Raw genomic sequence first — 18771 nt, forward strand, 5'->3', positions numbered from 1 at the left:
GAAATAATTTTACAAAATATTGGTCATTGAAATAATTTTACAAAACATTGGTGATTGAGATAATTTTACGAAACGATGGTGATTCAAATAATTTTACAAAAGATAACTGATTCAAGTAATTTAAAAATAAATACCAATTGGGTGGAAATATCACTACTACTAATTGGATCCCCGGCTCCACTAATCATGATTATCCAGGATTAGTAAAAAAAAATAAACCAGTCGGATATGACATAATTCAAGAAATATTTTAGTATGTAAAAAGGAAGAAAGATCGTTCTGACTGCAAAAATAAATAAATAAAACTAAATCAAGCAGAAAAATAGCTGTGATAGCGGAGAGAAATTCTCAAAAAAAAACAGAAACGGTGATTTTGACATCGAGAAATATTTACAGAGGCCGAAAGATCACTGAGAAATGGGAATAGATTGTTATCTACTAAATAGTCAGAAAAAAGAAAGATAAAGATTGTAAGGAAGACAAAAGAATCGTTAATTATGAGAAAGTCGCATAGATAGCTGATTATAAGAAATCATCTCCTAATAAACATATCATAAACAAGTAACTTCCAAGGAAAGGGTCCCAAGGCGACACCTTCAAAAAGTTAAAAAAAAAGAAACCACCACTGTTTCTATTCATTTCATATACACAAAATACAAAAAAAAAGGAATCCGGTGGAATTATTAAGGTTCATTAAGAACAAAAAATTGTCAATACTGCATCAATATTATGAACGTCAATACGGGCCTAGACTGGATTTAAAAATCCCGCAACCCTAGAGTTTTGGTGACGTCATTCAAAGAATGCTTGATCAAGTACAGCAAAGACAAAGAAATGAAATAATACAACGTAGTTTCTAGTATCTGGAGGAAAGGAAGGAAAAGAAAGTTAAAAAAGAAAAGTATTTTATAGGTATTGCCAAGAGAAGCTCGAGAGCCAAAGAGTTAGCATCTGTTAGACTGTTAGCATTTTTAACAATTTTTTGCGGCTTTAATAATTGCAATTCGCTGCATTTTCTTAATGTGTTTCTAAGTGAGATGAATGTACTTAATTTTGTTGGTAATTTTTTGAGAACTGAACATTCGGACCCTTTCTTTGTTAGACATATTTTTCTCGGTAGAAACATTCAAACATGACTAGCATTTAGAGCTAATGATATATATGATCGGTGCGTGTCCATACACTAACTATTAAAAACACTTATACATAATAAAATGCATATTTTTGACTCAAAAAAAAAGAAGAGGAAATACATATATTTACTAATTGGCTTCATATGTTCATATAACCTAACTGCTATTTGTTGATAACCAACCTGTGATGTTTCACGCATTTTTATGCTATGGTTTCTGTAAGCTACCTACGACTTTGAAATCCACAACTGCTTTTACAAAATCCGGATCACAGCTGAACTCAAAATACTTGCATGAAACTGGAAAATCTTGGAATATCATCCCAAAACTCATAAAACAGTAGATACTTCCGGGGAACACGGTTACCGGAATGAAGGTAGGATAATTAGCCCTTATGATTAGTTTTTTGATGCGAGGAATTTCACAACCCTTCGAATAACATCGTAGGAATATCTGATGAGCCAGAAAGCATTTGATTATTACGTAGCCCTTTTATAAAGAATACAGTTTCAAACAAAGAAGATCTTAGTCGGAGATTAGAGTTTACGAGAGTACGTGTATGTGTGCGCTGAGAGGAGCGAGCTCTCATTCCTAATCACTGTTACTTAACTTTAAATACTCTCATATCCTTTTCGCTCGTGTTTAAACGAAATTGCCTTCATGAATAACCACGACGGTATATGTACAGACAGTTCTTTTTCCCATTTTCTTTTCAACTTTGTACTACCAAAACTAACCAAAGATAAAAATTTATTTCTAAAAGCGAGAAACTAAATATTCAACCAAAAACTTTAATCGGATGGAAATCTTAACGAAGATTAGGCTTCTACAATGACTGGCCGTAACTTCTTAACGCTTATTGATTTTGAAATAATTTTATACCAGGGAAAGTACGGAGTAAAATTTAAAAGTAAAAAGAAAAAAGCTGGTGGTACAAGGTTTTTTATGGCCTGTGGTAAATATAGAGGGTTTAACGAAAATATTACCTGATGGTACAAATCTCTTGGGAAGAGGAGCTCTTAATTGTAATGATAGGATCAGATGAGATTTTGTTCTGGAAGGTTTCGGAGAGGGATGAAAAAGTATTTAGTGGGCATTTAAAGCCCTTCGGAATTTCCATTCCCTGATTTCACATAACGGGGGAGGAGTGGGATGGGGTTGAGCACATCTTTTGGCTAATGGAAGTTATTATCAGATACATAAAGGAATTTGTTGCTGTTACGAGGTTTTATAAATTTTTATGAAGTGTTTGTGCTTCCATAAAATTCATCATGAATAAAAATAAATTGCGTAAAATAAATAATATAGAACGCTATGAATGTAAAGCATTGTCTGAAGTTTTATACAGATTTTTACACTATGCTTAAATATACTGTATATATATATATATATATATATTCTGATATTAACTTTCATGTATGCAATCGACCCCGCTTATTCGAATCAAATACTGCAGAAACAAAGTTTCTTCAGTATATGTATAATGTAATTAATATAATACTTTTATTTTATAAAACATTTAAAATTAATGACAAATACGTTGGCAAGAAAAGGCTTTGAAAAAACTTGAAAGTAGTTACTGACCTCTAAGCGAGCCTATGTAAGTTGTCTTCAGTACCTACGAACATTTAATTATTTAATTTTTACTCTCTATTCAGCCCATAGAGAGCGCTAAATTTTTCAATGGAAAGTAAAAAATATTGATGTTTTTGTAATTAAATATTATCTTTTCATTTTGTTGTCTGATTTGTTCCACAAGCTTTGTTAATGTTGATCGTTTATTTATTTATTTTTTTTTTGTGATTTTTCAATTAGTAGTATAACTATGAAAAATTCTTGGAAAATTCTTTTAACGTTTCAACCCAAATAAATTTTAGGATTGCAGTATATGTGAATTTCTAGATTTTTCAAAATTAATCTAAATTTAAAGGTTGAGAAGATATGAATTTTTTTTTAATTCATAGAAATTGAGCTGAATTTAAATTAAGGCATATGTATATTTTTGAATTTCCCCAAGTCAACTGAATCGAATTTGAAGATGAATTAAATCTATATTTTATGATTAATCAGAATTACACTATTTTTGAGGATTGAAGTACATGTGAATTTCTTCCCTTACCAATTTTGCAACTGCAGTTGATAATTTCGGTAGAGATTCATTTTATTTATTTTCTGTGAGTTTATTTAATTCAATGATGACTAATATATTAAACTGAAATCTGAAATTTCAAGATTTATCAAATTAGAAGGTTATTACGGCAAATTTTAGGATCTACAACAATAGAAGATCGAATTTAATATATTTTGGTTTTCATGGAAAAGTTAGATACACAGTATCTAAAAAAATTCAATGGTGAAATATATTATATAAATTCCTGTGGATATAGTTATACTCTATGTGGAATTTCCCGATTTTTCTTCATTCAAGGGACATTTAGAATATGATCTACAAAATTATATGCATTACTCTGTGTTGGATCATTTCAATACTTTTCGCATTTTCTAAATCTAAAAATAGAAGAGAAATAAACTATTCGAAAGTTTTATAACATATTACAGCAATGACAAAATCTAACGTTTAAAAGGGATGGATATTTGAATAAGTTTTTCACGAGATATTTTAAAATAGAGAAAAACTTACGTTACATATTTTAATAAACTACGATTTAGAGAAAATATTTGATATAAAATAAATGCATGCAAATGAGAAATTTATCCCAGAATTTTTCATGTTCAAAATCTAATGCAAATGGGTTTTTTTTCTAGTCAGTTAATTTTAATCTACTTAATTAAATTTGCTACACAGTATACCTAATAAAAATGAAGTCAATTCTTGAAAATAACTATGTATTTGATATATATATGCATTATCAAATGCATATTACTTCTTATATGCATATTATATTGATTTCATATGCTACCGGAATAGGTAACGCTGAAATCTTTCATATCCTGCATGCACAAATGTGGTGGTTGCTTTTGCTCAGTGTAGAATTTTTTTTTCAACCTCAGGAAGTTGAGCCCTGACTTAAGTGATTGTGTAAGTTTTGAGTTGAAAATATTGTGAATATGAACTTTGAGGCTTTTACTGAGAGGGCAGCACTTAAAGTTGAACTTTCAGGGTTTTTTTAACATGACTTCTAGGAGAAAGTTCCTTCGGGAAAAGAGTAGGATTTATTATATAAAGCTCGAAAATGAAATTCTTGGAAAGAAAATGTATGTGAAGATGGATATATCCTGCATCATCTGGACTGAAAAACAGTTGATCGAAGAGAATAGTTTATTCACGGCGAAAAATTAAAATTTTAAAAAGAATGAAGATTTGATGACATTTGCGTTTTTAATGTATTTTCTGAGCATCGAGAATGTAAAATATCTTGGAAATTCCAAAAAATGAATGGTCGGGTGTGACAGGGGTATAACAAGCCTAGTCTCGAATCTTGGTGCATAAGAAGCAGCTTTATATCATCATGAGCATTTTGTGATAAACATGATCGAAAAAGGCCGGTCTTTACTCAAAATTCTGCATTTTGTTTCAATTTTATTGAATGACAAGATATTCATCATCGGCGTTCGATTCAAAAATTTCGATAATTTCGTTATTTGGTATAGATATAAAAATGTTATTTGCTTTCTTTTCCTTATAGATAAACCATCTTGTTCGATTAGCGAGAATCGGGACGAAAGCGGAGATCTGGTTCTCGTTTGCACAGCGGATGGTAATCCGTCTTTCATCAACTTCACCTGGATTAAGGATAACGAGACCCTGGAGGACGATTACGAGATGAGCGGCGAAGGAACGCAGAGTATCTATGTCTTACCAGACGATGCCAGCCAAAGATTCGGTCTGTACGTTTGCATCGCAATCAATAACGTCGGAGAATCCGAACCGTGTGAAAAGCTCGTCGATGGACCTGGTGAGTTCATAATGTTGCTTCCACGTGTCTCGTCGCAAATGATAAAATACAAATAATACGGCCTCTACTCGGATATGAACAATTTCGATCGAACGGAAACGGAAGGAATCCTTTACCATAAATAGTTTAATAATAACCAAGATATTTTATATTTCAACATTTATACGCACTTCTGATTCAATAACTTCTTTTAAAATTCCCGCCATACTTGTTAGAGCAGGGGTCATAATTTCAATCGCAGCAAGGACGTTTTCTATATAATAGTCAAAATGACAAAAAACACATTAATGGGAACCCAATTATATAGTTATAAATAAAAAATAAATAGGCTGAAATTACCGGATGTCCTATTATGGGCAACAATCAATCACTTCAGTTGACCCTTGGGAAGCTTTGAAGTTGTCCATGAGTTTCAATGTAAAAATTATTAATTCATTATTGTTTTTAGTTTTTGTCGAATGTTAAGCAAATACCACAATAGACAAAATGATCAACGAGGTGGCTGGAAAAAGCTGTACACAAAAATATGGATGTCAAATATATCTAAACTGTATAAAAAATACCCAACAAGAATAATAAAAAAGCCAATGTTTATGATAAAATATAATACACTGTCCATAAAAATGGTTGTCTTATCTAAGAATGGATAACTTCTCGATTTACCCAGGGCCGTCATTTCAACTTTTCTCAGCGGGGGGAGGGGGAGGGGCAAACATTTTCCAGGGGAAGGCAAAGCACATTTACTCAATGTATGTGTATATATATATATGCCATTTTTAGTTTATTTTCAAAAGCCAGGGACGGACAACGGCCCCTCTGCCCCTCCTAAATGACGGGCCTGGATTTACCCCTATATTTTTATCGTATTTCATTTTGAATTTGTCAATTGAGTTAGAATTCGCGACCCCCGAGAATAATCTATTCCGTTCATTCACAACCTTGTTGGGAAAAAAACGTCAATATTGTTCATTTTATGTATATAGGTCAATGACAACAGAATTTTCGATTGCAGGTGCTTGACGTGAGCAGCAGTTGCTGGCGTAATTATACAGAAAACAATAATACAAAATATATATACATACACATACACACATACATTCAGAGTATTCATATGTGTATATATACATACACATAGAAAATAATTTAAAAGTAATTTTATTCTGCCTCGTGCTGTTAGTTTGTGATGGACAATGAGCCAATCAATTACGTACTTGCCATACTCCGAAATACTAGGTTTAAAGCCGAATCAGGAAAATCCAATTTCTCTAAACAAAGAATTCAGAAAAATTAAAACTCCTTAAAATATTGAGCACAAGCGGTTTTTTTTCTGCACCATAAAATTGAAATAAAATTTGAGGGTAAAATAATTGAAAATCGCATTCATTCAGAATTTAGCAAAAATTCATTTGAATCACTGATCTATAAACTTTCGAGTGAATTTTAGTTTCAGAAACGAAATGAAAAAACTTAATACTACAGTCAAAAATAGCTGGAGGATTGAAACCGGTTCAATGATTTCAAATTCTGAACAACCTTGTTGAACAAGTAAAAATATGAACACAAGATTTCTTATAAAATTTGGAAGTTAAGATTAATCTTTTCGACGTAACAAATTGAAAACAATAAGTAGCAGAGGAGCTTATCTGTCGAACGTATTCATTTTAAGAGGACCGAAAAACAACTTAAAAACAACAACAAAAAAATGGCAATTGCATCCAAAGACTTCATTGTTAGAATTATAATGAAAACTTCCACCTTGTAATTAAAATTCTTACACATTGGAGCAAAAATAAATAAAAATTCCAAAATCTCGACACGAGTTATCGGTTTATTCTACCATTACTCTTCATCTCAGATATATACACTTTTTTTTTCTTCCAACAATCATTGTTATCTCGTAACGTTCATAAAAGAGTTCTTCTTCCTTTCGAATGAATAACAATGTATTTTGTTAAATAAAAAAGAAAATCTAAATTGGAGCAGCTTTTACAAATTATCAGCATGAAGCTTTTAAAAACGAAAGCATGAAAAAAGAAGGAAAAAACCTATTATCATAGGAAGGGAGTAAAGTGACGATAGAGAAGAAATTTTTCACAGATTTTACAATCAATAGAAACATCCGGCTCTATTGTTGCTTGAGAAAGATGTTTGTTGCATCATACAAAGACCAAAAAAAAAAAAAAAATATTCATAAAAGTAATGCTCAAAAGATAGTTTTTCCTCCATTATTATCAAGGAGAAGAAAATATAGGACATGGATTTCTTCACAATTTCATGGCAATCACGATATACAATACATACATTCTATTTCTTATTGGGTAAGATTGAAACAGAATTTGATCGAAAATTAAATTTCTTGAATATAATATTTCCTTTGTGAAAGGTGAGAAATCCATTTCAGCAACAACGAAGTGTGTATCAGTTCACTTTTACATTTTGCAAAAATATAGTTTTTTTAAAAATACGGTGATCATATTTCATTCCGAAAATTACGGGAAATTGGAAGCCTTTCAATGTATAAAAAACGTAAAGCTAAATAACGTTTGCTTATGAAATTAAAAACGCTGATTCATTATAATCCATGCGAAATGCGTTGACATTGATTGTATTGCTATGTGCTCGGTTTCAAAATTTTCGTGCTTCAAATACCCTTTAAAAATACCCAAAATACTTGCATACCCAAAGAAAGGCTTGGGAGTTGTCTGGAGTTGTAGTAAATGCATAGAAAGTTCCCGTGCATTCTTGTATATTATTTTTTCACTTTTAGATTACTTCAATTTCCAATGTTGATTATCACGATATGCTTCCTGAATAATCCATGTCACACCCCTAAAAGAATACCTGAAGAAAAATTTTATATTTATAATAAGTTTAATTATTGATATAATAATATATTTTTATAATTTATCCCTTGAAATTGTTTTTCTTTCTTTGGTTTTATTTTTGTATTTTTATGATCCAATAACAATAAAGCTATTTGAATTTGAATTTAAAAGAAAAAAAAAAAAAAAAAAAAAAATATATATATATATTGAAAGGGATCGTTCAAGTATTAAGTAAGCACATTTTTAGCCATTTTTGACCTCTCCCCCCCCCCTGTCAGCAAAATTTCGTCAGCACTGCCCCCTACCTCCTAACGCATATTGGTGGAATCAGAAACGTACGCGGGAGGGGGCATGGTGGGGGGGGGGCTCGTGTGCCTCCCCCGCAGACGAAAAAAATATTTTTTTAATGTAAAAAGCATTAAAAAAATTTAAATTTCGAAAGAAAATACCTTTATATGTTATTATAATCGATTTCTTTAATTTCAATGCTATTTGAAGGGTAAGAACTCAAAATTTCTCTTTGAGAAATATATTGCGACCCACAATTTAAGTCATATATGTTAAACTCTTGACCCGCGGACCAATGTGGCCCAGAAGATTGTGTGATGTGACTTGCCCCCCAAAACCCAATATCGTAAAAATGATCTAAGCGGCACATTTACAGATCGCTTAAATGTCCCGTGGTATAATTCCAGAGCATTTACTGAACGCCGTTTCAGAGCTGATCACTGAACTAGGTCCGTGACACATTGGACGGTTGGACAACTCAGACCAAAGCTCACAATTGCTGACAATGCCACCAGATGGGGACTTATCCGAGGATGATATCTCCGCTATCCATACAAGTTCCCGTTCAGTGCACACGAGCTCCAAATAAAGATTGAGATATTCGTTACCTCTGTAGTATGATGGTATAGGGCGTTCACTCGGAAAGTGAAAGGACGTGGGTACGATTCCCCGCAGAGGCAATTGCATTTTCTCTCTTTCGTAAATATATCTTCGCATCAGCCAGCTGTTAAAAATCTTTGTATTTACTACATAACTGAAAACCGGGAAGATAGCAAATTGTATAGCTTTAAGAGGTTAGCTATTTCGCTACCTATATGATACAATATATATGTTACGGTAAAAGAAATAAATATCGGATGTTATACATATTAGCCTGTCATTACGCATACTTACCAAATGTCTCGGTAAGTTTGACAAATTTATCATTTTAACGGGGAATATGCATAATACCCAAGCACCATATTGCGACGATCATGCGTAATACGCAGGCGTCATTGGTAAATTTAATAAATACTTGAAATTTACAGTCTGTGAATATGCGTGTTACTCACTAGAGTAACGTTATGGTCACTAGAGTAATATTTATTATCGCTATCGCAGATAAATGCTGCTCGCTGATTGCACCAGAGTCTAGTTTAATCGGTGAATTTGATAAATATGAGAAAAATTCCAAATGAGTCTAGTATGCGAGATGAACAAATAGTCACACCCCGGTATAATGATACCAAATTTTACTTTCGTACCCCGATATAAGGACACAACACATATAGACATTTTCATCTATAGTACATCACAAAATTATTCTGTTTGCTGACGAATCGCCGCTTCGGTATTATGCATAATCACCGGAAAAACCGATTAATTTGGGAAATTTATCAATTTCACCAACGACGTCTAGGTACTATGTACGTCTAGGTACTATGCTAAGAATTGTCTAGGTACTATGTACGTCTCGGTACTATGCTAAGAATTGTCTAGGTACTATGTACGTCTAGGTACTATGTACGTCTAGGTACTATGCTAAGAATTGTCTAGGTACTATGTACGTCTAGGTACTATGCTAAGAATTGTCTAGGTACTATGTACGTCTCGGTACTATGCTAAGAATTGTCTAGGTACTATGTACGTCTAGGTACTATGCTAAGAATTGTCTAGGTACTATGTACGTCTAGGTACTAGGCTAAGAATTGTCTAGGTACTATGCTAAGAATTGTCTAGGTACTATGTACGTCTAGGTACTATGCTAAGAATTGTCTAGGTACTATGCTAAGAATTGTCTAGGTACTATGCTAAGAATTGTCTAGGTACTATGTACGTCTAGGTACTATGCTAAGAATTGTCAAGGTACTATGTGCGTCTAGGTACTATGTATGTCTAGGTACTATGCTAAGAATTGTCTAGGCAATATGCTAAGAATTGTCTAGGTACTATGTGCGTCTAGGTACTATGCTAAGAATTGTATAGGTACTCTGTTAAGAATTGTCTAGGTACTATGCTAAGAATTGCCTAGGTACAATGCTAAGAATTGCCTAGGTACTATGCTAAGAATTGCCTAGGTACTATGCTAAGAATTGCCTAGGTACTATGCTAAGAAGTACTATGCTAGGTACTATGCCCAGAAAAATCGATTAATCTAGGGAAATTTATCAAACTTACCAAAATGATTGGCAATTTTACATAATCACCAGTTATTAAGTATAATAACCGGATTTATCACATTTACTGTAACAGATTACATTAAGTAGAATCATCATATTCACCGTCATTCAAAATGACTATGGATATATCCATATTATTCATTATATTTTCATTAGTATGATCTAATAAAAAAAAACAAAAAAAACATAAGGAATCCCGAAGTCGTAGTCCGGTATTTACGAATGCCGCCACAACCGTACTAATATCATCTTCTTGCCGGAGGTATTTTGTGTATTGCCGGCAATCCTTTCTAGGAAGGCCAGAGATAGAAAAAAAAATTCTGCGATGCATGAGAGAGGGGGGGGGAAGGGTATAGCAGCGTCAAAAGAAATGAACGATCACCGGTGCTATAGAAAAATATTTGGACCGACATTGATGGATTAGTACCCACGCCTAACATCCTATTAGGCGCCCCCTCTTCACCAGTCCCTCCTTACATCGCAGATGCTGGTCTTGATTTTTCGCGTATCGATTTTGCTGACAAACCCGTCGTCGTCATTTTGTTGTACATTATATCGAGTGAAACAGGTAATAAAAGGTCTCCGTGCTGCATTAGAAGAAGAGAGGATGGGATACATTTTTTTTTTTTTTCACTTTTTTTTCCGGTTCGAGAATTTCCGTTAGTGGATATTTCAGAAGGAAAAACGAGCGTTTTCCAATAAGACAGAAATATTTGATTCTTAGTCACCTGCTACTGAACGAAATTTAATATTGCATTTTTTTTTTCTTCAAAGAAATAACGTTTATGAGAGGGCACGAGAAAAAGAAAATCAAAGCAGTAAAGGATTATTTTAAATCCTTCGGAGCGTTCTAAGTTGCATAGAAAGACTACAGTCCTTCCGATAATTTTATCCGACAGTCATTCGTAAACAACATTTCATCATTTGAAGTACTGCACGGGACGTTATGTATAATGCGAAATGGAATATGGTAAATAATAAATAGTTCTTAAAAATACCAAAATTTATTGCATCAATTATTTTTCTTATTTTTACCCTCAAAATTTCGATCTTATAGTGACCGTGAAAATAAATCTGGGTGAAATACAAATACACACAAGGACATAACAAGCGAAATACCCACAACGAGGTGGCTGAGAAAAAGATGTCCATAACAATGTGGCCCACAAATGTACATCCGGGTGGAATGGACCTGGCAAAATGAATCTGGAGAAATTTAGCTGAAATAAGTTTCATTGGTTGAAGTTAAAAAATTTGCTATCCCATGCTTTAGTCTCATTAGCCGTTTTGCTTTAGACATTAGCGGTTTACCGTATTTCCCCGCATTAGTTGCCATGCCGGGAACATCGAGTCGCAGATTCAGGAAAATTCTTAAATATATTGACTCTAATAATCTACTGAATTGGCTGATTATATAGATTTTAGGATCCTTTGTTCTTTACGAACTACGTTTAGATAGTTTAAATTTCACGTCATTTGCTTTTGCTATAATAAATCTTTGTTTTGCATAGAATTGGAAAATGTCGGATATCAGGCTTTTCGTTCTGTTTAGATGAGCTAATAGAAAAATTAGATTGCGTAGTATATTTTTGTTTGCTTTCATCATAAGTTGTAGATTTAAATTAGCAGAGTGAGAAAAACTGAATTGTATTGCAAAACATAAGATTATAAAACAAAAGCGACAGGATTTTTATTCAATCTCTGAACGTACAAAAAAAAAAATTCTGTGCAAAACACAGCAACAAATTCGTATTTTTCATCAGGCTGGAGATAATCAGGTCACAGCAACAAGTAAACGCCATCATCGTTACCGAATTCCTGAAGAAAACAAGTTTGCTACTGTGAAAAATATTGTTTTATTCCAATTTGTGTATTTATTCAGTATTTAACATAGATTGATATTAGCCTTCTTAATGTATCTTACGATCCTTATTGAATATCGCTTTTCCCGGTGCGATGTGAATGAACCAAAAAAAACCACTACTTCACCAAACACCAACTCTGGCCATATCGCAATTTACTGCCATTAGTGAGATGGGTTGGAAGTGATGGCGCTGCCTATCGGTGGACGCTTCGGGTTCGTTAGGGAAAATATTTTATCTATATCCTCCGTTGGGTTCGAACTCGGGACCCCGACAACAACTTTCACGATGGCAGACGAGCATCTTACTACCATGCCACTCGGGCACTCCCTAAAACCACTAGCGCAATAAATATATTTTTAACCGCTTTGTAAAGTGTAAGAGATGTGTGACCCATAGGTTGAAGAACTCTGATCCAACGGGAAAAATTTCAGATATTTAAATCCAATCAATTAACCCATTTTTTATCGCTCTTCCAATTCATGACCAATTGCACAATCATTTCATTTATGATAACTGGCTATTTCAATAACATATTTGAATATTTTCAAAAAAAATTGTTTTTTCGCATTGGATCAATAATTTAGCATGTTTTGCTTTGTAATTAATGCTAATTTCCAATTTATAAACTTTTAATTAATATAAATTAACTTTATTTAACTAAAGTAATTAATAATTATGAGTTTGGGAAATATCAGGTATCACGTGACAAAAGCAATTTACGAAAAAACAATTTTTTTCCTATTTATAAAATAAAACAATATACATATACATATATATATATATATATATATATATATTTCTGTCCATTTTTTGGTCATGGAAAAAAACAATAATGATAAAATTAATGATGATAAAATTTTGATAAAAAAGTGTAATGAAAAATTAAATTTCTCATGTAATGGCACTCATTACATGCTTTAATTTCCTACAAAAATGTATATGGAACTTTATTGCAAAAATTTAAACAAAGCGTTGCGTCAATGCAACGTCAATTCAAATTACTGAATATAGTAACGATTCTTATAATTATTTTATATCATATGTGTATATTATAGGTCTTGCTGGCTGGCACGGTGAGCTGGGTGACAAGAGTATATTAGTTATAGCTGCGGTCATCGGTGGAATAGCGATATTATTCGTATTGGTCATCATCATAATCATCTTCATCATGAGGAAGAGACGTCAACAAAGTGAGTTACAAAAATGTGATTTTATAAAACGTAAAGTATAAACCTAAAGCTGATCGAAGTAAGAACTTTCAAGCTACGCGCTATATACTCGTAGAAGCTTTCATGATATATATCCTCCAGATAAGAATGTTTCGAAATTCCTTTCCACCCACTCCAAAAGCACACTTACCCGCTCGAAATTTCTACTGATCACATGGAACATTTTAAACTTAGCCAGAGGGCGTTGATATGCTGGAATAGAGTGAGAAGCTAGCTGCGTAAACAATCTGATCTCCCTAGAGCTTAAACTTGTGTCGAGATATCCAATCGAACACGGATTCTTGTACACAATAGTCCTCCTAATATTTTTTCTTCACAATCTTAGATGCTAAAACCCTCGAGCGAATTCATGGAAATGAAGAAAAAAAATATTCGTATTCATGATATAACCGAACTTTTTTTTTGGACATAACGTGGGGGATTTAGTAGAAGATGTAAGGATTTAACCATACGTGAGAAAATGAGGAGAAAACTATTCGCTGTTTTTCGCGATATCGTATATGCATGTATTTGTGTATTTTCTAAACTAGTTCATCGGGATTTTACCAAAGTTTATAGCAATATCAATCGATAGAATTTTGAATATCAGGTTTATAAGAGAACTAGGGAATATATTCCAATTCAGTTGCATTAAGTTGGTTTCTACGTGATGGATAAATTTTTTTACCAGTGCCTAATTAGATCACCATTCATGAGGATTTTGATGGCACCTTAAAACAACAAATTAATTTCGATAGAAATATATTATATTTCCCAACGCTGGACTGGTATAGCGTTATTACCTGAGTATAATAGTATATATAATACACATATGAGAATTTTATTCATGAATAATGAAATTTCTAAGATTAGAAAAGATAGTTTGTGAAGTTTTTTTCACATATATAAAAAAATTATTTTTCTAACACCCTGTAAGTATGAAAAATAACTTTATTTTGCATATTAATTTCCATGTCACTTTTTTTTCTACTCTAAGTTTTCAGACAAAAAAGATACTCGGGATGAGATGCAACCATTGGCGTACGCAAAGGGGGTTTTGGGGCTCTAACCCCCACCCCCCAAGCCGAGATTATAGTGTTATTTTGCATGAAAAAACGTAAACCCCCCTCCCCCCTGAGAAAATTCTGCGTATGCCTATGGATGCAACGGTATATTATCCGCACTAAGAAATTCCGTTGACTTTTTTTTATTTGTCATCCGCGGCTTATACGCAAGAATATACTGTGCTATAGTTAAGTTTCACAATAACACATGTAATAAATATTCATCAAAATTTTATACAGTCTGTTGGATGTCTATGAACAATATTCTTATTTAAAAACCAATTCCTCTATTTTTACCAAAAGTTGTACAGGGTGTTCCAAAAAAAAAATCGCCAAAACGAAAGAGCTATTCAGGCGTATAATAATCTAAAATCATATAAGAACATGAGTGCGCATACGCCATCTGCAAGTAACAGACGTCATTTGAAATAATACGTCATGCAAGGAGGAATCGGTCTACAATAATTTATTTACGAACAGTACTATTACAGCAGATGCTTGAAGTTTTGCCCGAAGCACTGACGCACGCAAGACACTACCAGGTGTATTTACAAGCGTGCGACACAACTCCCTGTAGTGTTGGCGTTTGTACGTCCCGATGCTCCTACGTGATTTTGGATTGTTGTCATACGCCTGAATTGCCCCATTCATCTCCATTACCTGCTTTTAATAAATACTCGGCGAAGTATAAAATTTTGTTTCGGATTATATATAGGCTATAAATTTCGCTACTTAGAAAAAAAATATCACAGTTCAGCACTAGATAGACCAGTGGTTCTCAACCTGGGGCCATATGGCCTCCTTGCGGTCCTGGGATATTCTAGGGGGACCACGGGAGAAAATCAGAAGAAAGGTGATCAACGACAGGTAGTGAAGGGAGTCAGAGAACTGAGAAGAGAAAAAAGCTTTAAAAGTGAAACATGGTTGAAAAATATTACTACTTTCAGAATTCATCAGATCCGTAGAAATAGGGTCATCTTAACCCTTGGGTCTATGTGGACATGACCCGGGTTTTCATGTCTATAATGGAGGGAGGGGGCTGCACTATATGGAATCTGATACTATGATTTTCATATGTAAGCTGTTACTTCCAGCTAAGTGTTTAGGGCAGCCAGAGCAACGTTTGGTGTGTTAGGAGGGACGATTTACCGTGCATGTTCGTTGGATTGTACCGTATTTTACACAGACCGTTTTTTAACATGTAATTTTACTCCTGGGAGAGATGATAATCCGCCGTTTGAGTCCGTGCCCAGCCAGGATTCCAGATATTGATCCGATTTATTAAAATTTCATTCATAATAAAAAATAGAAAGTATCTCAATCTTGGGTGAGGGTAGAGGGGGGGGCTGGATAGGACAGGGGGGGGGGCCACGAGAAAAAATGTGATTCATAGGGGGCCATGAGCTGAAAAAGGTTAAGAAACACTGAGATAGACGGTCGGGTGATTATACCTAGAAAGACGTGCATATGTGTTTGTGGCCCCATAGCTTTTTACGGCAGTTTTTGAATATTTCATGATTTCAGAGCATGGCCTAACATTTTAATGACATAATAAAATGATAAATCTAATAATTATATATATATTTATTATTAGTTATTTTTCAAAGCATTCTGTGCAAATGCCCTCTCTCGATGTGCGTGAGTGTTGAGAAAACTCGAGACTGGTGGATCCGTATTTTCTACATTCATCGCCTCCATATTTTGAATAGAATCAACGAATGTGATCATGCTTTACTTATTTTTTTCAGCAGTTGGAAGCATCTAACGATGTTCTATCCGAAGGGTTTTAAACCAAGAGTTTTTTGATTCAGATTTGAAAAAAGTTCACATTATTTCAGTGATGTGAAATAAGTATCTGTAACTAAGCAAGAGTTTCTCGTAAAAAATATTGGAATCCTTGACGTGCTATTGACGAGGAAAGCCCCTCGATATGTATTACATTTTCATCTGCATCAATTCTTTTCCACCGTTAGAACGTGGCATTTCTTATTATTGAAATCTCGGATGTTTATGGCAACAAAGTGGCATTTGGGTGCAGGACAAGGTTTTTCATTTGTCTTCAACGTGGTTCCCGTTTTGTTTGTAGCAGCATTTCATGTGGCATCAGCGAAGGCATTGGTGGATGTACGATTTCGTTCTGATTCACACATCCATCATCAGCACAATTCCTTGCTTCAAAAATGTTTGGTATCTGGCATTGTTTTCATTCTCCAATGACAAAATTCTCATCTATTTCTTTTTCTCACGCAGTCTTTGCCAACTCCTGGAAAGTTTTCTCTTTGGTGAATTTGAGTCTTTTGCCATTTTTATAGTAATCATAAGGATATCGATATTTCTACTTTGCAAAACAAACGATTTATCGAAGAAAATGGCAAAAATGTTTGACAACAAAAATTGAGACACCTGCTGACCGACATCCACAGATAAGAGTGAAAGTGTCCCGATTCGTCCTTAATTGTTTCATCCTTAGGTCAAAATAGTGCCGTTTCATCCGAGGTGATAACGTGATTTTTATTCGCTCTTATTCCCTCTTTGTTATCAAGATTGCACCTTATTGGGGGGGGGGGGCGATAACATGTCGAGTACCCCTTGTTCGTTGTAGCCATTGTACTTGATGTATCCATTGGCTACCTAACCAAAGTAAAAAAAAAAATCGTACCAGAGTGATTGTAGATTACATTATTACATACAGTACACAGTGGCTTCATAGGCAGATACATAGGTGAATCTTGCATAACTCGGAAATAAGGTATTTAATATCGAAAGTATGAATAACGAGACTTTATCAAAACCAAGACGGGACATTCCTGCATAATATACTATGCATTTTACTCCTGAAACAGTACAATATCCCGTAAAAGGTTGAGAAACGCTGCTATTTCAAGGGTATTTCAAACGAGGTATTTCAAGGAGCTCTATCTAAGAGTACTTGTGAAACCACGGGGCAAAGCCGCTTGGAAGGTACTCTTTTTGCCACGGGGTATTTTATCTAGACTGACAGTAATTCCCTATCGACATGGGGAAGAGAAGGGGAAAGAAGAGACAGAATGAAACTACTTTGACCTAAGGATGAATCGGAAAAGGACGAAACAGTACCTAGCCATAGAAAGTCTCACGAATAGGGATTATATCGTATTAGATTCACAAAGAGACTAATCAGAACAATTTTGACCATACAAAAACCAATAATGACTATGTGGGTAGTACACGGCGAGTGTGTTGTAAAATAGATGGGAGAATCAGTGTGACCCCCCCTCCCCCCTTCCGTCTTTCTAGATGTATCCGTTCGTCGCTCCGTTGTGCTAAGAAAGATAATGATAAAAAAGCTTCCGTGACATGCTAGCAGAAAGCGCGCAGGGTCACACAGAACCCATCCGTCATTCTAGTGTTAATCCTCATGTAAAAAGATTAAATAATTATTTTTCGTTATATTATCAATAACGAATTCGGAGAGAATATGACTTATCAGAAGCAAACATTGTCCAGGTAGGGGGGGGGGGGCAAAGCACATGTACTCAATGTATGTGTGTATATATATATATATATATATATATATATATATCATTTTTAGTGTATTTTCAAAAGCCAAAGCCCCCTGCCCCCCAAATGACGGGCCTGAGTAGATGTCAGGTTCCTGTACAAAAAAAAATAAAAAAATTTCCCACCAACATCCACAAATCTTTGAAAAATAATTTTTTCAAATTATTTCTTATAACAGTTATTTCTATTCCAACCTCTCAGGAAAAAAATCTGCAGATAAAAGAAGCAGCGTTATGCAACCCGCACAAAGAAATTCAGATTTTTTTTTCTTTCATGTATAATCACCAGATTATAATAAGGAAACTAATAGTGAACAGGGACAAGATATATATCCCACCATAATATATGTTATAAAAATTGAGGGTCGGAAAAATTCAAAAGAAGTAAATTATTAAAATCTCATAATAATATACAGACAAAAAAAATATATTTTCAATATTTTCTTCTGTTTGTATATAAAAATATTTTTTTTGAGAAAATTAAAAATTTATACAATTCAAAAAAAATCATCAATCTTATTTTATAATAAATTTCCCGACATTTCTATCTACTTATGAAATAAATCTATAGTTTCTCGAACGAAAACTTAATTTCCATGTCAGTAAAAGCAATGAAGAATAGCTTCCTAAACGAATGATAATGAGATAACTTAATTTTTGACAAATAGTAGAAGCCGCTATTTGATCTCTTTTCAGATATGGTTACAAGGTTAGATTAACAACACTTTATTCCAAAAACAATAACGACATCGATTATCAACTTGAAATGAATA

The 18771-nt window shown here is 33.7% G+C and overlaps 1 protein-coding gene across 2 annotated transcripts in view; it reads left to right on the forward strand.

The window, feature by feature from the left end:
• LOC149084197 (hemicentin-1-like) overlaps positions 1-18771 on the forward strand; it is a 425960-nt gene that overhangs the window by 383218 nt on the left and 23971 nt on the right. For both annotated transcript variants that reach the window (XM_089234537.1, XM_089234538.1), the window contains exons 10-11: positions 4781-5050; positions 13243-13377. In XM_089234537.1, coding sequence (XP_089090663.1) covers positions 4781-5050; positions 13243-13377 — 405 coding nt within the window. The remainder of the gene's footprint in view (positions 1-4780; positions 5051-13242; positions 13378-18771) is intronic.

The sequence above is a fragment of the Pholcus phalangioides genome, unplaced genomic scaffold (assembly GCF_987345545.1).
Source record: "Pholcus phalangioides strain wild (caught in Gottingen) unplaced genomic scaffold, Ppha-v1.0 ptg000008l_1, whole genome shotgun sequence".
Lineage (NCBI taxonomy): Eukaryota > Metazoa > Arthropoda > Arachnida > Araneae > Pholcidae > Pholcus > Pholcus phalangioides.